Source organism: Girardinichthys multiradiatus, chromosome 3 (genome assembly GCF_021462225.1).
Source record: "Girardinichthys multiradiatus isolate DD_20200921_A chromosome 3, DD_fGirMul_XY1, whole genome shotgun sequence".
Taxonomy (NCBI): Eukaryota; Metazoa; Chordata; class Actinopteri; order Cyprinodontiformes; family Goodeidae; genus Girardinichthys; species Girardinichthys multiradiatus.
This window is the reverse complement of record NC_061796.1, coordinates 21,581,770-21,601,830: the sequence shown is the minus strand read 5'-3', so window position 1 is coordinate 21,601,830 and position 20,061 is coordinate 21,581,770. Positions and strand designations below refer to the sequence as shown.

General features: G+C 39.6%; 1 protein-coding gene across 4 annotated transcripts; it reads left to right on the top strand.

Moving 5' to 3' along the window:
* Window positions 1–24: 24 nt before the first annotated feature.
* ptpn2a (protein tyrosine phosphatase non-receptor type 2a) lies at window positions 25–14,602 on the top strand. 4 transcript variants are annotated; one of them, XM_047361293.1, is made up of 9 exons: window positions 29–292; window positions 1,894–1,984; window positions 2,072–2,172; window positions 2,292–2,390; window positions 6,362–6,499; window positions 8,702–8,911; window positions 11,539–11,703; window positions 12,672–12,844; window positions 13,550–14,602. In XM_047361293.1, the coding sequence occupies exons 1-9, from the start codon at window positions 236–238 to the stop codon at window positions 13,734–13,736; spliced, it is 1,221 nt and encodes a 406-aa protein (XP_047217249.1). In that variant the 5' UTR covers window positions 29–235; the 3' UTR covers window positions 13,737–14,602. The 4 variants fall into 4 exon arrangements, with proteins under 4 accessions (XP_047217250.1, XP_047217251.1, XP_047217249.1 ...); XM_047361292.1 differs by having other exon boundaries at window positions 36–292; window positions 12,660–12,844; XM_047361294.1 differs by lacking the exon at window positions 13,550–14,602 and having other exon boundaries at window positions 25–292; window positions 12,601–12,801.
* Window positions 14,603–20,061: the final 5,459 nt, after the last annotated feature.

The window sequence follows — 20,061 nt, the reverse complement described above, 5'->3', positions numbered from 1 at the left end:
AACCTGCGGAAGTACGCAAAACGGGCGAAGGGGTTAAAATGACCAACGTTCGTTACGCAACCTGGCAACCCGCTAGAGTCAGAGAGAAGGAGAGGCAGATTGACTCCCCGCAGGGATTCATCAGGTTTCACACATTGCTCTTTAGATGGCTAACCGAGAGGACTAAGTTGGATAACGGTTCCGTAAGCACCCTGAAGTCATTTGGCCGGCTGCTCAGTTCATCAACTTCGACATAATGGAGCAAGAGTTCGAGGATATTGATTCGTTCGGGAAATGGCAGAACCTTTACAATGTAAGTCGGGACACCGAGGGCCTCTCGTGTTTCTATGACGATCTGTTGCTAACGAACTTAGCCAGTTCACTTCTCAGACTCATCTGCTTGTGTTTGAATACTTTTCTGCTTTTCGGGGGCGCGTAGTTTAACTAAAGGGCTTTATGTCACTGCGTAGCGCAGACATAACGAGCACCGCAGGAAGCCAGTGAACACTTTCTAGTGAGAAAGTAGCGAGTTGCGCTAGCAGGGGCTGACTTCCGTAGCTGGGAAACGTGCATCGGCGGTCCTCTCTGCTTGGTGACGCTTGCAGACGTCAACTGCAGTTTCTGAGAACTCGCCAATACTTCCAGAGAAAGGGCGCAAGTGTTTTATCACCAGCATTGTTGGCCAATCTGGTATATTCAGGTTCAGTTTCTAATACTTTCGTTCCTGTTTAACTCGGGCTCTGACCACGCGACTTGTTCCTGGGAACTGACGGATGTCAGGTAGATGTTTTTTTTAGGAAACGTAAAAAAAATAGAAAATATTTCTATCCATACAAGTTTTGTGATTTACCTTTTTATTTAAAATGAGGACCTCACGGACTCTTACTTTAAGAAAGACACATTGAGAGTATTTTGATGTGATCTTTAAAGAAGTTAACTCTAATCACCATTGTTCTCACTCAAATAATAAGCACCACAGCTTGCACTATTACAGGGCACAAAAACAGTCTGGAACAGGATGGGGTTGATTTAAGTTTGATCCAAATCTGAATAAGTACGGAATTAGAAAATAATATATACACAACATATAATCACAGTTTTATTCTGTATTGAATGATTTTGATAAATATTCAATTCAAAAACACGCCAAAACAAATTCCTTGTATGTCCAAAAACGTACTTGGCAATAAAGCTTTTCTGATTCTGATTCTGATTTATTAATCATAAAGGGAATTAAAATAATAAAATAAATTATGTAATTAAATAATACAAGTTTTTATTATGATACTGTTTCAATTTAACAATCCAGATCCTAATAAATCACCTATTTTAATAAAAACTGAAAAAACTAATTAAAATGAACATTAATAACCAATGGCATTTATTGTCAGAACCTACCATAAATTTAACACATAATTAGTAAACAAACAAAAAAAATAGATATTCTCCACTAGCAATTATATTGATGTACAAAATCCATCTGTAGTACTGTGTAAGAATGTGAATATGCTTCTTTTCCATGTTGTAAAATGCTTCAATATTGCTGGACTCACATACTGCCTGATAGTCTTTAAAACTCAATAAGACAGAATTAATGTGGCCTAACTTCATAATTGTTACAGTTTCTGCTCCTCAATAAAATATTGTAATTGTTTAATTGTACATCCATCCATCCATCCATCCATCCATCCACATGCACTTAGAGGTAGAATGCATAATATAAGATAATCCATTAGTCTAAATGTCTAAACATTTTCACTCATAACATGCCAAGCTAAACAGAACACTTTAGGTGAACCAAGCAGAACAGAGTGACTGTAATGAATGCATTTAATCTCTTTGTGTGGTGTTAACCTAAATGCCGTGTTTATAACCTAATGACTAACCTTCATTCCATCTTCTTCTTTGCATCAGGATATCCGCAATCAAGCCATCGAGTATCCGTACAAAATAGCTAAACTTCCAGTGAACAGGAATTTGAATCGCTACAGAGATGTCAGTCCATGTAAGTTTAGGCACAGAAGGAGATTTGTTATTTGCTGAGAATTGCATTGTTGTCATTGCTTTCCTGTCTCTTGTTTCTTGTCATCAGATGATCACAGTCGAGTAAAGCTTGAAAACTCAGATAACGACTACATTAATGCAAGTTTAGTTGCAATTAAACAAGCTGAGAGAGCTTACATCCTAACTCAGGTATGGAGCCTATTGAATAAATGCTGCTGTATGCATACATCTTTCTACTCAAGATGTCGCCGAGACATTTGAACTTTTATTTAAATTTCTTACACTTTGTTTCCTTTTATTGCCGACAGGGGCCTTTGAGGAATACGTGTGGCCATTTCTGGCTGATGATCTGGGAGCAGTGTTCTAAAGCTGTTATAATGCTCAACAGAGTGATAGAGAAAGGATCTGTGAGTAACACCTCAGCAAATTGGGATCAGTGATCTCTGATGTGATTTTCCTGCTTTAGACACAACTTTCACATACAAGGCCTGTGTTTACAAGGCCTTTTGGGTCTTTCGGTTTAAAAGGTGTTTTTGCCATCACTCAAATCTTCAGCTCCTCCCACTGGTTTTCTGTCACTTTTTGGGATACTTCCACAAGTCAGGATGCTTGCTGAGCTACTCTTCTACGGTATTACTTCCGGTCAAAAGAAACATGTTGGTCAACTTCTGTGATAACTCTAGACTTAAATCTGCTAATGGTATGAATCATTTTGGGCTTATCGGTATGTTAGGCATTCTTTGCTGTTTAACTGCAGTAAGAAAAAGCTTTTTAAGATGTAACTGTGGCAGAGAAAAGCATTTGTAAGTATTTCATATGAAGACGTGCTGTTGGCGACAGGTGTTGCTCTATGAGATAGTCCCACTGTTCATGGAAAGATGAATGTACACTCTTTGAAGTTCTAAGGTTTTTTGTTTTTTTTTTTATCTCTGGACATCAAAATAGAAAAAAACATCTTATCTATTGTTAAGCCTTTAAATATAAAAAAAAAATTCTACCCCAAAGAGCAAAAAACACATGTTGCAGGCAGCCTGTTTCAGTTTCCTGAGATTTTCTTTTTTTTCCAAAAAGGGTTGCGGGTTCCTGTTTTTCCCGTCTTGTACACATTATGGATCTGACCGTTTTGTGGACAACTTTATTTTCTTTATTTATGAAACTTGAAACTGTTTGTATGGCACGTGAGAGGCCACACTCACATTGTTTATCTCTGTAGCTCCATTGTGCTGCAGCACACTGAGCAGTCTAATATTCCCCGCGAGCTGAGGACGAAGAGAAGCGGGACTAACCTGGCATCAGCGTGCTTATCGAAAGAGCAGCTTAATTATCCTGACTAAGACTTAGCTAACAGCACAAACTCAGGATACACACATAAATATGGATGGTTTTCAGTTACTACGGGCCAACAGAACCAAGGAGAGTGGTAAGAAGAAAAGAGGGGGTCTGGCTGTGTTTGTAAATAATAGACAGTGCAACTTTGGGCTTTTAACTATGAAAGAGACGCTCCACAGTAAGGACATTGAGCTGTTAGCCTGAGGCCATATTATCTGTCGCAGGAGTCTACACATGCTATCACACGAACAGTGTATGTTACCCCCTCTGTTAATGCTTCAGCAGCCGTTGACGTTATCCTCAGTTACCAGCAAACTCCAAATACAGCAGCCCCAGGCCCTTTTCTTGATATCCTGGGATTTTAATCATGTGTCCCTGTCCTCCACTCTCCCCAACTTCACTCACTATGTTACCTGCTCCACCAGAGATGATAAAACGCTGTACTTATTGTATGGCAACACCAAGGACGCATACAGCTCAGTACTTCTCCCTCCCCTGGGGGGCTCAGATCACAACCCTGGTTCATTTCTTCCAGCCCCTGTGTATAAACCCCTTGTACACAGAGAACCAGTTGTGAAATGCACAGTGAAGAGATGGTCTAAAAGGAGAATGAAGAAGCTCTGAGGGACTGTTTGAGCTCCATTGTGTGGGAAGAGCTCTGTGTTTGTCATTGACCGCCTCACAGACTGCATCATGGATTACATTAACTTCTTTGTGGACAACACTGCACCTCAAGAAGGTATGGTGTTTCTCCAATAACAAGCCCTGGATCAAGCCTGAAATAAAGGCTGTCCTCAAGGAGATAAAGAGAGCATTTAGATCAGGGAACAAGGTGGAGCTGAGAACTGTGCAGAAGGAACTGAGAAGGAAGATCAGGGATGAAAACATCTACAGGAAGAAGATGGAAGACAAGCTGCAGCAGGACAACATCACTGGGGTTTGGCAGAACCTGAAAGCAATTTTAGGTCACGAACCAAACTCCCAGGCTGTTTGAGATTTAGGGTGGGTGAATGATCTGAATCCGTAACTCGACAAGATTGATCAGACACTCACCCCTCCCCAGCCCAGTCACCCCTGCTGCAGCTCCCCTGCTTTTCTTCCCCGAACCTCTCAGCTCTCAGCCATCACTCACCTCCTCTGTTTCAAAGGATTCTATTCCACAGTACCCACCACCCCCCAGCATCCCTTTCAAAACTTAATCTGAGGAACAAGCTGATCAAGGTTCGAAAGGCTGTAGGTCCAGATGGTATCAGCTCCAGGCTTCTGATGTGCTGCACAGATCAACTGTGTGGCATCATGGGACGCATGTTCAACTAGAGCCTGAAGATGGGGAAAGTACCACACATGTGGAAGACCTTGTGTGCGGTACCAGGGTCCAGGACCACATATCCGAAGCATCTCCGCAGCTACAAGCTGGCAGCCCTGACCTCGCGCCTGATGAAGACCCTCAAGAGCCTGGTTCTTTGCCATCTTCACCCACAGGTGAGGTCTTCATTGGATCCACTGCAGTTCGCTTACCAGCCTGGCATTGGGGTGGATGATCCCAACATCTACCTTCTGCACTGAGCTGTGACCCACCTGGAGAAGGCTGGAAGCACTACAATAACCAAGCCAAATTTCAGGAACAGTAGGAAAACACACCCCATCCTATGATCCAGTGTTGGGTAGATCCATCTTTAGCAGCAACAATCAGATGTTCACCATCTCTCTTTTTTGAGCTCTTTTATTGTTTGTCTACTTGTGCACACATTTTTTTCCTTTATGTATTTTATCTTTATTTTATCGCTGTTTTATTATGTGTATTGATTGCTTTTATTTTTATGCTCTTCATAGCCCATTGAGTCTATGATTGTCATATGAAACGGGCTTTAGAAATAAACTTGACTTGACTCTTTGATCTTATCACTCTTCCATTGTGAAGGAATACTGATTCATTATGCTTTGCAGATATTTTTATGCACAGCTCTGTTGGAGTACACTGCTTCATTGTCTGGGTCTCTGCTGCATCCTGATCACAACTATCAGTTGTATGTTTCTGATCATGACAAATTCAGCCAAGCTTCAGCTGACTGACAGAGAGGCTCACATTTAACACTAGAAAAACAGAGGAGGTCATGTTTGAATCAGGCTGCTTTGTGCCTATGTTCCTGTGGCTGTAAAATAAGCCCCTAATCTTAGTCCTCCACCACTGTGCTCAACAGTTGTTTTAATGCATTTGGTTATTGCTGAGCATGTTTCTCTGGAATATGGCAAAACAGCTTTACTTTACAAGCTTGTGTGTTCTTCAAATTCAGTTCTCCAGACCATTCCCCTCCCAACCCGCTCAAATAAGCCATACTGGATTTTAGTAACTGTTTTGTCATGAACTTTAACATACTGAGGTCTGAGAAGTGTTTTTCTTTGAGCACTGGAAGACTGACCTTCGGATAAACTTTCTAAAAGGTTCATTCCCGGAAAAATGGGCAACCGTTTTTCACTTTGTTTTGGAAATTGTCACTTATTGTTAAGTGACTGAACACCAAAAACAATGGAAATTGCTTTTTAACTCCTGAAAATGATGGACAGCCACAATTGCTTTACTAAGGTTATTGCTACTACTTGGACTCATGGTAACACACAAACAAATGCTAATGAAAAGAAAGCTTTCAAAGCTTCTGCTTGTAGAAGACTTAGGCATCCCGCAGATCGGTTAATCAGTGCATTTGTTCTGCAGCTACTTATAATCTCAATCTCTATCTTCAAAACAAGGCTGGTCTTAGTTTTTTCACACAATGCTTTTGTATTTCAGCTCATCTCTTATGAAACAATGCAACATGTCCTATATTATCTATATTATCTATTTGGCCCCTGCTCAGGATCACACAGATGGTATTATTTTATGTGCAGTATGGAACACATCCTGCACCTATAGTAGTTTTTGTGCTAGATACAGTTGGATTCTTTGAGTTTTTAGAATGGCTAACACCTAATGCTGCTAACTGAGTCTGAGTCTGTTCTGCATGCTGTGCTTCCTGTCCAAGGCTGAGTTATGACTTTTCTGTCTCCACAGGAAAAGTGTGCGCAGTACTGGCCCACCTCGGAAGAGATGCAGATGTCATTCACAGACACAGGTTTTGTTGTTCGACTGTTGTCAGAAGAGGACCAATCCCATTATACAATCAGGGTGCTAGAACTAGAGAACACAAGGGTGAGCATGACATGTAACCTATTAAGCAATACATTTTCTATTATATTATACATTAGAAACTACTGTGGTTCTAACACAGTATGCTGCAGTGCTTAGAGAAATAAAGGCTAAAGTTGTACAACTACTGTTTTGCCAATGTCTACTTGTTGGCCCTAATGCAAAGTTAATAGGAGTTAGTAGTAGGTTGGTAACCCACTACATATTGGGACACCCCTTCAAGAAGAAAATATATGATCAGTCTTTTTTTGTTGTAAAAAGACAAAATAACGGTTTGTATCGAGGAACAAAAGTGTCACATGCAGCAAATAAGTTGCAGAATAATAAGTGTTTAAATAATCCCATAATTTAGATAGTCATTGGCTCTGGAGTTTAACTACAGACCTATCACCTTGCCTATAACAGTGTTAGTCCTGCCAGCTGACATTGATTGTCAACGTGCTCCAACACAGCCTTATAAGAAAAAAAAATACTCAAATGATTATATGGTTTTAATATAATTAATTCAAATTGTAAAAATAGAGTCCACATATAATTATTTAATCATGTATTTTATAAAATATTTAAACTAATTATTATTATATAAAAGGGTATCCTCAGCATGGAGCTGGTTGGGACCGGGGATCCCACCTCGGCGATCTTTTAATTTATTCATGTAATTTATCATTTAAATTTCCCAAATGTAACTGCTGTGGTTCAGCAGAACAGGGTGTGCTTTTACAAGGTATTTAAAAATATTTCCCATCATTCCCAGCATTTTAAAAAACATTCTTTTGATGCACAGCAAAAATCTCACATATCTCAAGATTTTATTTTTTTAAAGTACGTCCTCTTTTTAAAAATGCTTTAGAGTTGGGGGTGCGGCGCGTGGCGTACGGCGCGCGACCCATATACAGAAGCCTCAGTCCTTGCCGCAGCCTTCCTGGGTTTGGGTCCCGACCTGGAGATTTCTGCTGCCTGTTTTCTTCCTCTCTCCACCCCACTTCCTGTCTGTCTGCTTTGAAAAAATAAAGGTCACTAGTGCCCCCCAAAAAAAACCTTTTGAGTTGAATTACACACTAAAATATGTCTCCTAAAGAAACCTAGAACCTTGTGCAGACTTGCATTATGATGTGGACCTTTTGGTCATTTTATTTTCTACCATCTGTCACAGAAATCTCTGGGAATATCTGATTCGAAAAACAGGAACTAAATCTTTAATAAACGTGTTCATCGCTTCTACTGATTTAGTTAAATGTTCAAGAGTTAGCAGGCATGGCTGGCTCATGCTAGGCTGCTCCTTCTCCCTGTTTCTGATGGGACTCTCTGTAAATAGTCATGCATTCTTGTGTCATTTGGGTGCTGACAAAACTTACAGAAAAGCTGTTCTCCCTATTCATAGAAATCATTGGGATGTTGTCCTGCCCTTAAACTTTCCGCTAGAGTTTTAAAATTTTTTGGAGGACTTTTTACTACGGGTTGTCGTTTTTTTTTTAGATTCTCCCCGAACATCAGCTTATGTTCATTTTCTCTCAGTCATTAACTTGCTTAGCATACATTTAATGGAAGCAGAATCAGGACACCATTAGATAGATGTAACAACTCCACCGTCCTTGAGCTTTCTAACATGGAAAGCAATAGCGATAATGCAACATGTTCTCATGGTTTTGAGTCTTCCCCAGATAATCAGTCAACATGAACACACCACAACCTGAGATTTTTAAATCTTGACTTTGAAAAGCATTTTAAGAAATCACAAATAAAAATAAATATACATTTATACATATTTTAGACCGCTTGGAAGCCAGTGTACCTGAAGTAAACCCATGCGTTTACTGGGAGAACATTCAAACTCTGTGAAAACACTCCAGGCCACAACTGGAACGTAGGACTTGCTTGCTTCCAGGCCTCAGCGCCACCAATTGCACCACCATGCAGCCTGTTTAAACGTCTAGAAAGCTCCAAATTTAGTAGTAATGTGTTGGCAAAAGGAGTAAAGAGGTATTGCACCTGAATTCTAGTGGCTTTGGTTTACTTCCTCAGTTTCTACTCCTCAGTTTTTACTTCCTCATATCAGGTGACTGTTGCAATTCTTTAAATCAGCCTAGCGGCATCTTTGGTTTTACCAGACATGTATCGATCTCTTTATTTCCTGTTTAAACCAGCAATGCTGAAATTTGTATGTGCTGCACATCACTAATGGCTGACTTCATATGTTTTTGCCAGATAGGGGAATCCAGAGAGATCTACCACTTTCACTACACCACGTGGCCTGATTTTGGGGTGCCAGAATCTCCTGCCTCTTTCCTCAACTTTCTCTTCAAGGTTCGAGAGTCTGGCTCCCTGGGGCCGGAACATGGGCCCTCAGTAGTGCACTGCAGCGCAGGGATTGGACGCTCTGGGTCCTTTGCCTTGGTGGACACTTGCCTGGTCTTGGTGAGAGACTGTTGTTAATAAATGTAAGATTAGGGAGTACGTGATTATTGCGGATTACACTGAGAGCAAAGGTTTAAACCATTTCTGAAGTAATCCTTGTTTGGCATAAGATTAAGGTGAGGCAGTCATCCTCAAACGATATTTGAGTGTACTGATAGCTACAGAGAGAAGTTGTGGCATGTTGGTTCTGAACTTTACTCAGAAAGCATTTAGTTTGTGCGCTGAGGCAGAACATATTAATGTCAGTGATTCCCTGGAAATTCCTTCCCATTTTTCAGGAATCATTCCTCATCTGTGTTCAGATGTATTCAACATCAGGAACTTTGTGCTGATTTTATTTAATCTTTCATCTGAAAATTTCAAACTTAAATTTTTTTTTGTATTTTTAGGAACTGTGCAAGAATTTACCTTCTGCTCACTGTTAAAACTTGGGTTCAACAATGTAAAAAAGGTCAGATTTTTAGCTTGATCAGCCCTAACCAGTGACAGACCAGAAACTCAAAAAGTTTCTCGATCAGTGAACGTACCATACACAGCACTGACAGTTTGTTGTAGTAATAACGGTCTTCTGTGTGGACGCTGAGTGAAAAAGAGGAACTTTTTTCAATGTCAATGAGGTGTTTGCAATAAATCTGAGATGTATACTCTTTTACGACATGTCCATGGTTCATTCAGTATGATAGAGCAAGCAAAAGAGAGACTTTCAGCAGATAGCTGAAAGGACAAACAAAGTACAGCAAAGTTTCCCTTTTTTATCATTTTGAGCTTTTAATCTGTTTGGTATGGAGCACCATGGATTTGGAAATGTATGCAGCGTTTTGGGAATGTCAAACTATTGTAAGGGTTTACATTCTCTGCCGAATACACACAGAAACTGCCATTTTAGCCCTGTTAACCTAGCTAACCGTGCTAATTACAAGTACAAGCTGCTTAAACGACACAGCTTAAAGCCTCAACTTCATAAGCATGTTATCTTTGTATTAAAATAGGAAAAGCCAGTTGTACAGCGAGAGGCTGATGATATGTAACTAATGACCGCTAATGGCAGGGAGGGCTAAAACCAGGGTCAGCAGAGCAAAGCTTTACCAAAAGCGACTATCACACAAAATCCAGAGTTAGAAAAAGTTCTTTTGCAAAGGTTAAAAACAATCTAGGTTTGTTAAATAAAATCAAATGTGCCAACATGCCTAATATAGATCTCTTGTCTACCTTTCTGTGTTTTGTGCCCACTGTAATCTCTACTATAAAACTGGAAGAGAGAAACATGAAGATCAGTGGATGGTTGTGATCTTCAGCTTTGTTGCATGATTTCACTACATCCTTCATGTTTAGTTCTGTTGGGAAACATTGTGAGGTTGTGGACATTAGGGTCACCAGATATAAAATAACTGAATGCGGGACAACAAGGGTGCTTATGAAGGACATGGTGGGACACATTACCAACACTATGATGGCGTCTTAAATGTGAATTTAAGAAAGATCTGACCCTGCATTTTTCAATATCTGCTTCGCCTGATCGTGCATAACAATGAATTAGCACAAGTTTGAAAAAACTTGACAAGTTTTTTAACGTTTAAGACTGGTAATCTCAGCTGCTGTTACCTTGTCTGTCTGGCAGACATCTCTGGGTTTGAGTAAAAATGAGTCCGTAGATCAGCAGGCGGATTTTTCAACTGTGCATTTCTTGTGCTGACTCACTTTTGCAGTGTCTCTTCACATTGTGCTCCCCTCTGTGTGAAATTGAAAAATAACTTTGGCAAACTTCACAAAAATCACTCAGAGATCATCTTTCACTGGCCTCACCCAGTAATAAACCATTTCCCTTTGGCTTTTGTCTTTGTTGTACCTGCATTTTCTTTTCTATGACATGCTTTCCATTATATTCTGTAAGATGTCAGTTATATAAGAAAATCCTTTTCTTATTCTGTTTTATTTTACCGGCATCGTGCCGCACAGGGTGGTCATGACGTGGGTCGCAGCTGCTGCGTATTTTGTTTGACACACTCTGTGATGATGCTTTCTTTACATTTCAATCGAATAGTTATAGACTTATCAGAATTTGACCAAGTCAAATGCGGGACGTTGTTTCTGCTGAGGGGACACTGGCACAGGAGTGAAAAATGCGGCACAGTTCGTCCCGCTAAAATTGGGACACCTGGTCACCCTAGTGGACACAGCAGAACAGTAACTGGAGCATTTTGGCAACTGGAACTGGCAAAGTGACATTTTTCTGCCTTCAGTTGTGTAATTTGTTTGAAATTGTAAATGCTTACTTAATCTTAAAATAATATCCTATATTTCTTCTACCCATACCTATGTACCCCCTTTTTTGAAACAGGGGCCTTTTAAATCATGCCCAAGTACATCGTTTAGATGTAGGGAAAGGGTTGAGTTATGATGTTTCATGCTTCATGACCTAAAATGCCTTTTTTTTTTTTTTTACATTTTTAAAATGAGTTTTATTTTGTCTTACAAGGAGCCCTAAGTTGCATAACAGAGTGACCTTGTGACCTCATGAAACACTGTAACATCCTGTTGAGCAGTCTGATGTGACTCAGTATGAAGTGAAAACACTTAACTGCATAAGCTTTCCAGCTGTGTTCTGTAAACATACATCTGTTTTGCAGATGGACAGGAGTAAGAGCTCCTCCTCAGTGGACATTCAGAAGGTGCTACTTGGTATGAGGGAATATCGCATGGGCCTGATCCAGACCCCTGACCAACTGCGCTTCTCCTACATGTCCATCATCGATGGAGCCAAGCTCATTCTGACCAACACTGCTGTAGAACAGGTATCTGGGTTGCAAGATTGGGAATCAGGGTCTGATGCTAATTATAAGCTATTAAAAGTTAGCTTAGTCTTCGCTTGTGAACTCTAGTTGCAGACACTTAGTTTTAGAGAAGCACATAATAAATATATTTTTCTTCTACAAGAACTTCTTTTATAGATACAAGAAAGTCCATCAAGTGTTTTAAACATACAAAGGAAGATCAAAAACCCCTATTTCAAGCTTTTAGTTTTCTTTGGAAACTATTACAGACAGGAAGTAGTCAGTGTTGAAGCTTGAAACATTAAATATCTAACGGGTTCTGCCCACATAATCAGCTAACATGTTTTTGTAACCGATTACCTTTCTATTATTTCAGAAGGTATGAAGTTGTTTTCCAAACAGTTACCCTAACAAAAGACAAAACCTTTTCCTGCCATCAGCCGTAATGTAAAAATATCTTTGAGTTCTGTTACTGGCAACTGGTGAAGATTCTCATTCAAACCAAAAAAGGTTAAACAACAAAACAACTGGACTTCAGTTCTTGTAGTTGAAGACGTTTCGCTCTTCTCAGCAGGAAGCTAGTGAGGGAGAAGTTCCAAGCTTTTAAGCTTACTGCTTTGCTACTGACAGCATTCATCTGTGGAAAGGTGAGGGGAGGTGTGACAGAGACCAAGAACCTGCAATGGAGTTTGCTGAATATATATTTGCTGTCTCTGTGCAGCATACAGTGACCTTTATGTTACATTTGTCAAGTTTGGATTAGTTTGGAATCACTTTTTCACTTATTATTTACGTATATTTTCTGTTCACTGCTTTCCTCAGAATGACTTGATGCTTTTGTATTTCACTCTAAATCTCTTTTAAAGAGAGCACAACAGCGTCCATTAAATATGAATGCGTTCCTTTTCCTAAAACGAGGTTCGACTAGCTTCCTGCCACCATTTGCCCATGCCTTTGTATGTTGACCTTTACTCAAGAACTCACTGAAGGACCTGCTTAAAGATGACTTGGAGCCAGATTTGCCACCTCCAACACCTCCGCCCAGACCTCAACCCAATGACAGCAGGCCGAACGGCCCATGCCTGGAGCCACAGCCCACCACAAAAGACCACCTCTTAGCAGGAGATTCACATTGCCACAACATGGCTGAGAACTCTGTGCAGTAAGTGATTGTTTAGCATGTTTGAAATATGCCTCTTTTTTTTTTTCATTTTAACAAACAGAATAAAGACATTCCAAACTACAAATAAAGCCCTAAAGGTTTTGTGTAAGTTTAGGACCACACTGTTGAATCAGAAGCTAATTTCAGTAGTGAAGCCTTTTAATAATTGTGGATTTTACAAATAATAAAACTCAACTAACCATTTGTCTCAAATGTCAAGAAAGTAATGGAAAATCTTTAAAGAGTAACAAATGAGAGTCTGGTAAGGGTGGGATTTTAAAATAAAAACAAAACTGATATGTCTTCATAGAAAAGGTTTTTCTATTAGTTTCTGAAAGCTTTTATGCATCATTTGGCTTCTGATACTGAAAATAGCTGACTGATTTTTATCCCACAGTAACAACTTCCCCACCGTGCTGTGGCTAGCAAGGCTTGGTAGACCTTAGGTATGGTGCGTTCACTGACCTGGAAAAAAATCAGATTCTTGAATTTACAGCCAGCTTGTCACCACTCAAACTGAAAATAGGACAATTTCCCTGTACATACCTAAAAGCAATTCCCTTGTGGAATTTCCAGTTGATTTGATCATGTAGAACCTACTCTAACTCTCCACTGATTTATTGTTTCTCTTATCATACAGCGTTTGTATTTTTTGTGAACTGTTTACATATGTTCCTTTTTGCTTAACTCTTTCCGGTATCATAGGTTGAGGAAAAGACACCGTGAAGAGAGGATTGCTGGGACTGCACAGATGGTCCAGCAGATGAAACAGAAACTGACTGACTCAGAGAAGAAGCAAGAGACGTGGCAGAACTGGAGGCCCATCCTGCTCAACGTGGGTGCCGGGGCTGCCCTGCTTGCTGGTGTAATGTGTTGGATGTACTTCCAGTGAAATGCTTTGGTTCCCCTCAAGAAACTGACTCCTATTTTGCACCGGTACCTTGGATTAGGTACTTTAGTAGATTTAGATGGTAATATGTGCATAACTGAGGGTATTTATTGAGGTCAAAATGCAGGAGCACTAGATCAAATGAGTGTGTGTATATTTTTCTCATAAGATCTTAACAAAATAATAACATCTCAGGATCTTTGTGCCAGCACCATGATTTTTTTTTCCTCTCTTTGTCACTGAATGTACTGTGTCATAGAAACATGGCTTTGAATGGAACTTACTAAAGGTGCAGTACATAGAAAAAAATCCTACAGGTTTATTTTTGCATTTATTTGTAACGATCAAATGTGTTTATTGTCTTTAGGTACATTTTTGCATTTAAAAATCACTGTTAATGACTGTCAATCCTACCCTAAAAATGTAGGAAGACCCAGAGCCAAGAGGTCACTTTTGGAATTTTTTTAAATTTATTTATGACAAAATGCATGTTTAACCAGGTTTTTTACAGCGCCATTTGTTCTTCCACTGTTAATAAGCAGGGCATCCCTATTTAGATTTTCCACTTTTTCTCCCTCGTGTCTAAGATGCATTTTCGTTGTCATATATATTATACAAACTGCCAGGTTCCTTGCCATTTACCGCATGTATTTACTTACCCACTGGTTGGGTCTGAGTTTTCCTGTTCTTTTGTTGCTGAGAAAACCAAAGCAAACCTGTCTGTTTTCAGGAAGGTAACAGCCAGGCCAGCTCATGGATGACAAAGCTTTGTACTCCCAGGATGTGGAATGTATTTTTTTCTTCTTGAACCTTTGACATAACTCACACCTGTGTTACTAAATGAAATTACTCATGGTACCCATGAGGTATTTTTGTGTTTGACTCCTTCATTTTAATCCACAGAATTACCAGGTTGCTTTTCAGTTAACAGGGACCACCCTAAAGCTATAACTGTGTGTGTAGAAGCTGAAATAGAGAAGCTGAAGTTGTCAGAAATAGATAATCAAATCTACAAAGTTTTCTAAGAGTAATAGGTGCACCAAGTTGGCAATATTTTCACATATAAATGGATGTAAAACCTGTACAATTCAACGGAAAAACAAGAAGAAAAATAACGGTGCAATGACCTGGTGGCATTCACATCCTTTTACTAATACTTTGTTGAAGCACTTTCTGTTTCAATTTCACCATTCAGTCTTTGGTAAGAGTCTCTCAGCATCCCACATATTGACTTGACATGAGCTACCCACTCTGCCTTGCAAATCCAAATCTGGTTGATTCTCAGGTCATCTCTTGTCCACAGTCCTCTCCAGGGTGCCACACAGGTTTTCGGTCAGATTTATTTCTGGACTTAACGAGGTCATTCCAAAGCTTTGATTTTCTTCTGAGGAAGCTATTCTTATGTTTTTGATATATGCTTGGACTCGCAGAGATGCTGAGAAATTAAATACTTCATCTTCAGCAGAAATCTGAGTAAGAGTTCGGGTCAAAATCCACTGGTATTTGGAGCTGTTCAGAATTTCTTCAACCTTGATTAAAAAACCGAGTTCAGTCTGAAGAGATGTAACCCTGCCTCTTAGACCGGACATAAGGAGAATATAGGGGATTGTTTATATGTGTAGAAGACAACCAGTCCTAGTTGGAAATACTTCAGTATTGCTGTCGGGCTCTTGACAGCCTGACCATTTTCAACCGTTTCAATAATTCCGGAGAAAGATTAATGTCTCTGTTGTCCCATATTTTCTCCAGTTATTGTGTTCATTGTGCCATGGTATAAACAGATTTAATTCTGTTCTTGTCTCCTGGCCAATACCTTTGTAAAATGAAATCCTCCTGATCCTTTGTAATCTCTCTGGCTTTAGCTAAAGGATGTAGATGTGGAGGTGTCAGGAAAGTCCAGCTAGGACAATTGAACTTTATTAATTAGATCCACTGTAGTTGCTGGCAGATGTGAGCTCAAGAAGACTAAATCAATTGGAGATTAACCAAGTTTTAGTTTAAAGGTGTGTGCACATGTGGTTTATATGCTCAAAACAGGGCAGAGACTGCATACCTCCGCCACCCAATGAAGGGTCACTGAGGCAATAGAAGAAGTTCCTGTGTCCGGATCATGTTCTGGATCAGCACCAACATTTAATGGATTCTTCCCTGGGCTAAGACATGCCTCTGGTTAAAAATTCCTAACAACACACACACACATACAGGGAAACTAAACTGCAAACATAACCTTCTTAGTGGAGGTAACAACAGGTTCTTGCACCATTTTGATTTCCATTTTATGTTCACCCCATAACATTTTTGATTTTCAGATTCATTGGGATAATTGTCACATTATATGAGGAAAAAAAGTTTATATATGTATATTTACCCATAGCATTAGAGTTTAATGTAGTGCTTCATGAGCAACAGAGAGAATGTGGTGGTGTGTTCAGAAAACAGTTGTACTTGAAAAAACAATAAAAACCTTTTTTTTATGCAAAGCTGTTTTCTTTTTGGGTGTCAGTGTGAGGAGTTATAACCAGGCATGTTTCTCACAACTCTTGTCATCTTACACTACCATAATCTTACGCTGAAAAATCTAGACAAGTCCAACTTTTAAACACATGTATAGTGTGGGGAGAAATAATTCCCATGTTAAGGAGGAAGTGTGTTTTTATGTTCAAATTCCAGTTCCACAATTGGTGCCCCTGCTGTCAATTTTTTGTACAACCCCCTTTTCGAAAAAGAGCATAACTTTGTCTTACCTTATAACAGTTTACAGGGTTGGAGCATACAGAGAGGGATCTCTGACCATTACTTTCCCCGCAACCTCTTTAGATCATCCAGTCCTGGGTGTGTTATCTTTGGTTCTCCTCTCTTCAGTTCATTCTCCAGCTTTTTTAGAGGATTTACAACGCCATTTCCAATGAAGTTTGGACTTTCTGTAAAACGTAAATAAAAACAGAAAACAATGATCTCCAAATCTTGTTCAAACTATATGCAATTGAATACACTACAAAGACAAGATATTTAATATTTATTCAAACTGATAAACTTGTTTTTTTTGCATAATTCACTCATTTTAAATTTGATGCTTGCAACACGTTTCAAAGCAGCTGGGACAGGGGCAACAAAAGACTCGCAAAGTTGAGGAATGCTCTAAAAACACCTGTTTGTAAGATTCCAGAGGTGAACAGGTTCATTGGAAAGAGGTGAGGGTCATAATTGGGTTTAAAAGGAGCCTAAAAGGCTCAGTCGTTTACAAGCAAGGATGCTGGCAAGGTTCTCCACTTTTTAAACAACTTAGTGAGTACCATTGCAAGAAACTTAGGGATTTCATCATCTATAGTTCATAACATTATCAAAAGATTCAGAGAATCTGGAGAAATCTTTGCATGTAAGCAGCAAGGTCAAAAACTAACATTGAATGCATGTGACCTTTGACCTTTCAGGAGGCACTGGTTTAAAAACTGGCATCATTCTGTAACAGGTATTACCGCTTGGGCTCAAGAACCCTTCAGAAAACTATTGTCAGTTAACACAGTTCATTGCTGCATCTACAAGTTAAAACTCCACAGTGCAAAGTGAAAGCCATATATTAACAACACCCAGAAACACTGCTGTTTTCTCTGGGCTTGGGCTCATCTGAGATGGTTTGATGCAAAGTGGAAATGTGTTCTTTGGTCTGACGAGTCCACATTTCAGTAGTTTCAGTTGTCTTTGGAAATCATGGACGTTGTGTCCTTAATTGGCCAAAGAGGAGAAGGACTATCTGGAATGTTATCAGCACAAACTTGAAAAGCCAGCATCTGTGATGGTATGGGGGTGTGTTAGTGCCCATGGCATCATGGGTAACTTGCACATCTGTGAAGGCACCATTAATGCTGAAAGGTACATGCAGGTTTTGGAGCAACATCTGCTGCCATCCAAGCAACGTCTTTTTCAGGGACGTCCTGCTTATTTCAGCAAGACAATGCCCAGCCACATTCTGGACGTGTTACAACAGCGTGGCTTCATAGTATATGAGTACGGGTACTAGAGTGACCTGCCTTCAGTCCAGACCTGTCTTCCATTGAAAATGTGTAACACACGATAAAGCGCAAAATATGACAACAGAGACTTCGGACTGTTGAGCAACTGAAGTTGTTCATCAAGCAAGAATGGTAAAGGATTCCACCTACAAAGCTTCAACAGTTACTGTCCTCAGTTCCCAAACCTCACCGAGTGTTGTTAAGGAAAGATGATGTAACACAGAGGTAAACAGGCTCCTGTCTCAACTTTGTAACATAAATGAATATTTGCAAAAAAACAATAAAGTTTATGAGTTTGAACATTACATATCTTTGTTGTGCATTCGATTGTACATAGGTTGAACGGGACCTACAAATCACTGTATTCTGTTTTCATTTACGTTTTACACAACATCCTAAATTTAATTGTAATTGTAAGTGGACAGAAATGGCTATGGAAGAATGTTCATTTTATGTCTTGTGAACCATTTCTTTACAGATTTGGCAATAAAATGTGGGCCCTGTGAGGACAAATGTCTGTTGTAGTGTTTGGTGTAAATTTTTATTTAAATCTGGTAAATCTAATAGTTTATTATTCTGTGTCCTGTAGCTATGTTCCAAGGGCATTTAGGAGGAAACCTTCTTGAAAAAGAAGGTAACTATTTATAGGAGACTGCCTCCCTGGTTTAATTCAGAGCTGCGTTCTTTAAAGCACAATGTTAGAAAATTGGAGAGAAAATGGCGCTCTACACACCTAGAGGATTCCTACTTAATCTGGAAAAATAGTCTACTGTTGTATAAAAAGACACTTCGGCAAGCTAGAACAGCTTATTTTTTATCATTAATAGAAGAGAATAAGAATAATCCCAGGTTTCTTTTTAGTACAGTTGCTAAACTTACACATTCATAGCTCTGTTGAGCCATCCATTCCCTTAGCGCTCAGCAGTAATTACTTTATGGGTTTCTTTATAAATACAATTGATTCTATTAAAAATAAAATCACCGGCCTACTCCCGAATATGATTAATTCATCCTCAGAAAGTGAGACAGCATTGAAGGAAACGATGGAACCTGATCTGTGTTTGGACTGCTTTGATCCTGTGGAGCTTCCTGAGTTATCAGAAATATTAGCTTCATCTAAACCTTCAACTTGTATGTTAGACCCAATCCCAACCAAATTATTTAAGGAAGTGTTCCCTCTGAATACCAGCCCCATTTTAGATATGATTAATCTATCCTTAGTAAATGGATCAGAACCACAGGCTTTTAAAGTAGCTGTAATTAAACCTTTAAGAAACCTTTGCTTGTTCAAGATGACTTAAAAAATTACAGACCTATATCCAATCTTCGATTCTTATCTGTAATTCTTGAGAAAATAGTTGCTAATTTACACAGCAATGACCTGTTTGAAGAGTTTCAGTCAGGCTTCAGAGCTCATCATAGCACTGAAACAGCTCTGCTGAAAGTCACTAATGATATATATAGATTCTAGAATTGCGCCGCTCAAGGTGGCAGCAGGTTGGAGTAGCTCTGTTACTTTTGATTTTGATTTATTCTTTTTTGGGAACTATTCCTCTTGTGGTGGATACAGTTGATTTGTTTTGGACAACTGTCCTCTCCGGTGTCAGATGCTGTGCAGCTTGGAGGTTTTTTCCTAATACTTCCTATTTTTGGACATTTGTTATGATGCATTGCCATGGCAACGGGGTTGTTTCTTACAACCCGGAGCAGCTGATTAATATCTCAAAAGCTCAAATAATACTTCAACTACAACCCCAAATCCCTGATGAGATGAAAAGGAGACGCCGTGGATGCAGAGCAGGAGCTAAGAGAAGAGAGACAAGGTGGAAGTTCAAACCATCTCTTCCGTCGATTATGATGGGCAATGTGAGATAGTTGGGAAACAAGTTGGATGAACTCCAAGCCCTACAAAGGACCCATTCAGAGCACTGGGCATGCAGTATTATGTGTTTTACTGAGACATGGCTGCAGGATCATATCCCCGACTCCAGTGTCTCTCTGCCGGGCTTTTTAACCATACGAGCAGACAGAGATTTAAAGAGGAGCGGCAAATGTAAAGGAGGTGGACTGGCAGTACTTGTGAACAACAGATGGTGTCATCCAGGACATGTTACTGTGAAGTGTCATCTCTGCAGTCCAGATATTGAACTGTTGGCAGTAACATTTCGTCCATATTATTTACCCAGAGAGTTCACCAGTGTTATTTTGGCAACAGTTTACGTTCCACCTTCCGGTGTTACATGTGATGCCATCAGCTCAGTTGTTGCTAAGATACAGACACAAAACCCCAATGCTTTTGTGGCAATTTCTGGTGATTT

Bases quoted from the DNA above. Each gene is read 5' to 3' on its own strand.
- ptpn2a (XM_047361292.1), top strand. From the start codon at position 236: ATGGAGCAAGAGTTCGAGGATATTGATTCGTTCGGGAAATGGCAGAAC. The intron at 293-1,893 runs GTAAGTCGGGAC...TCTTTGCATCAG, and splicing joins AATGGCAGAACCTTTACAAT to GATATCCGCAATCAAGCCAT. The intron at 12,845-13,549 runs GTAAGTGATTGT...CCGGTATCATAG, and splicing joins ATGGCTGAGAACTCTGTGCA to GTTGAGGAAAAGACACCGTG.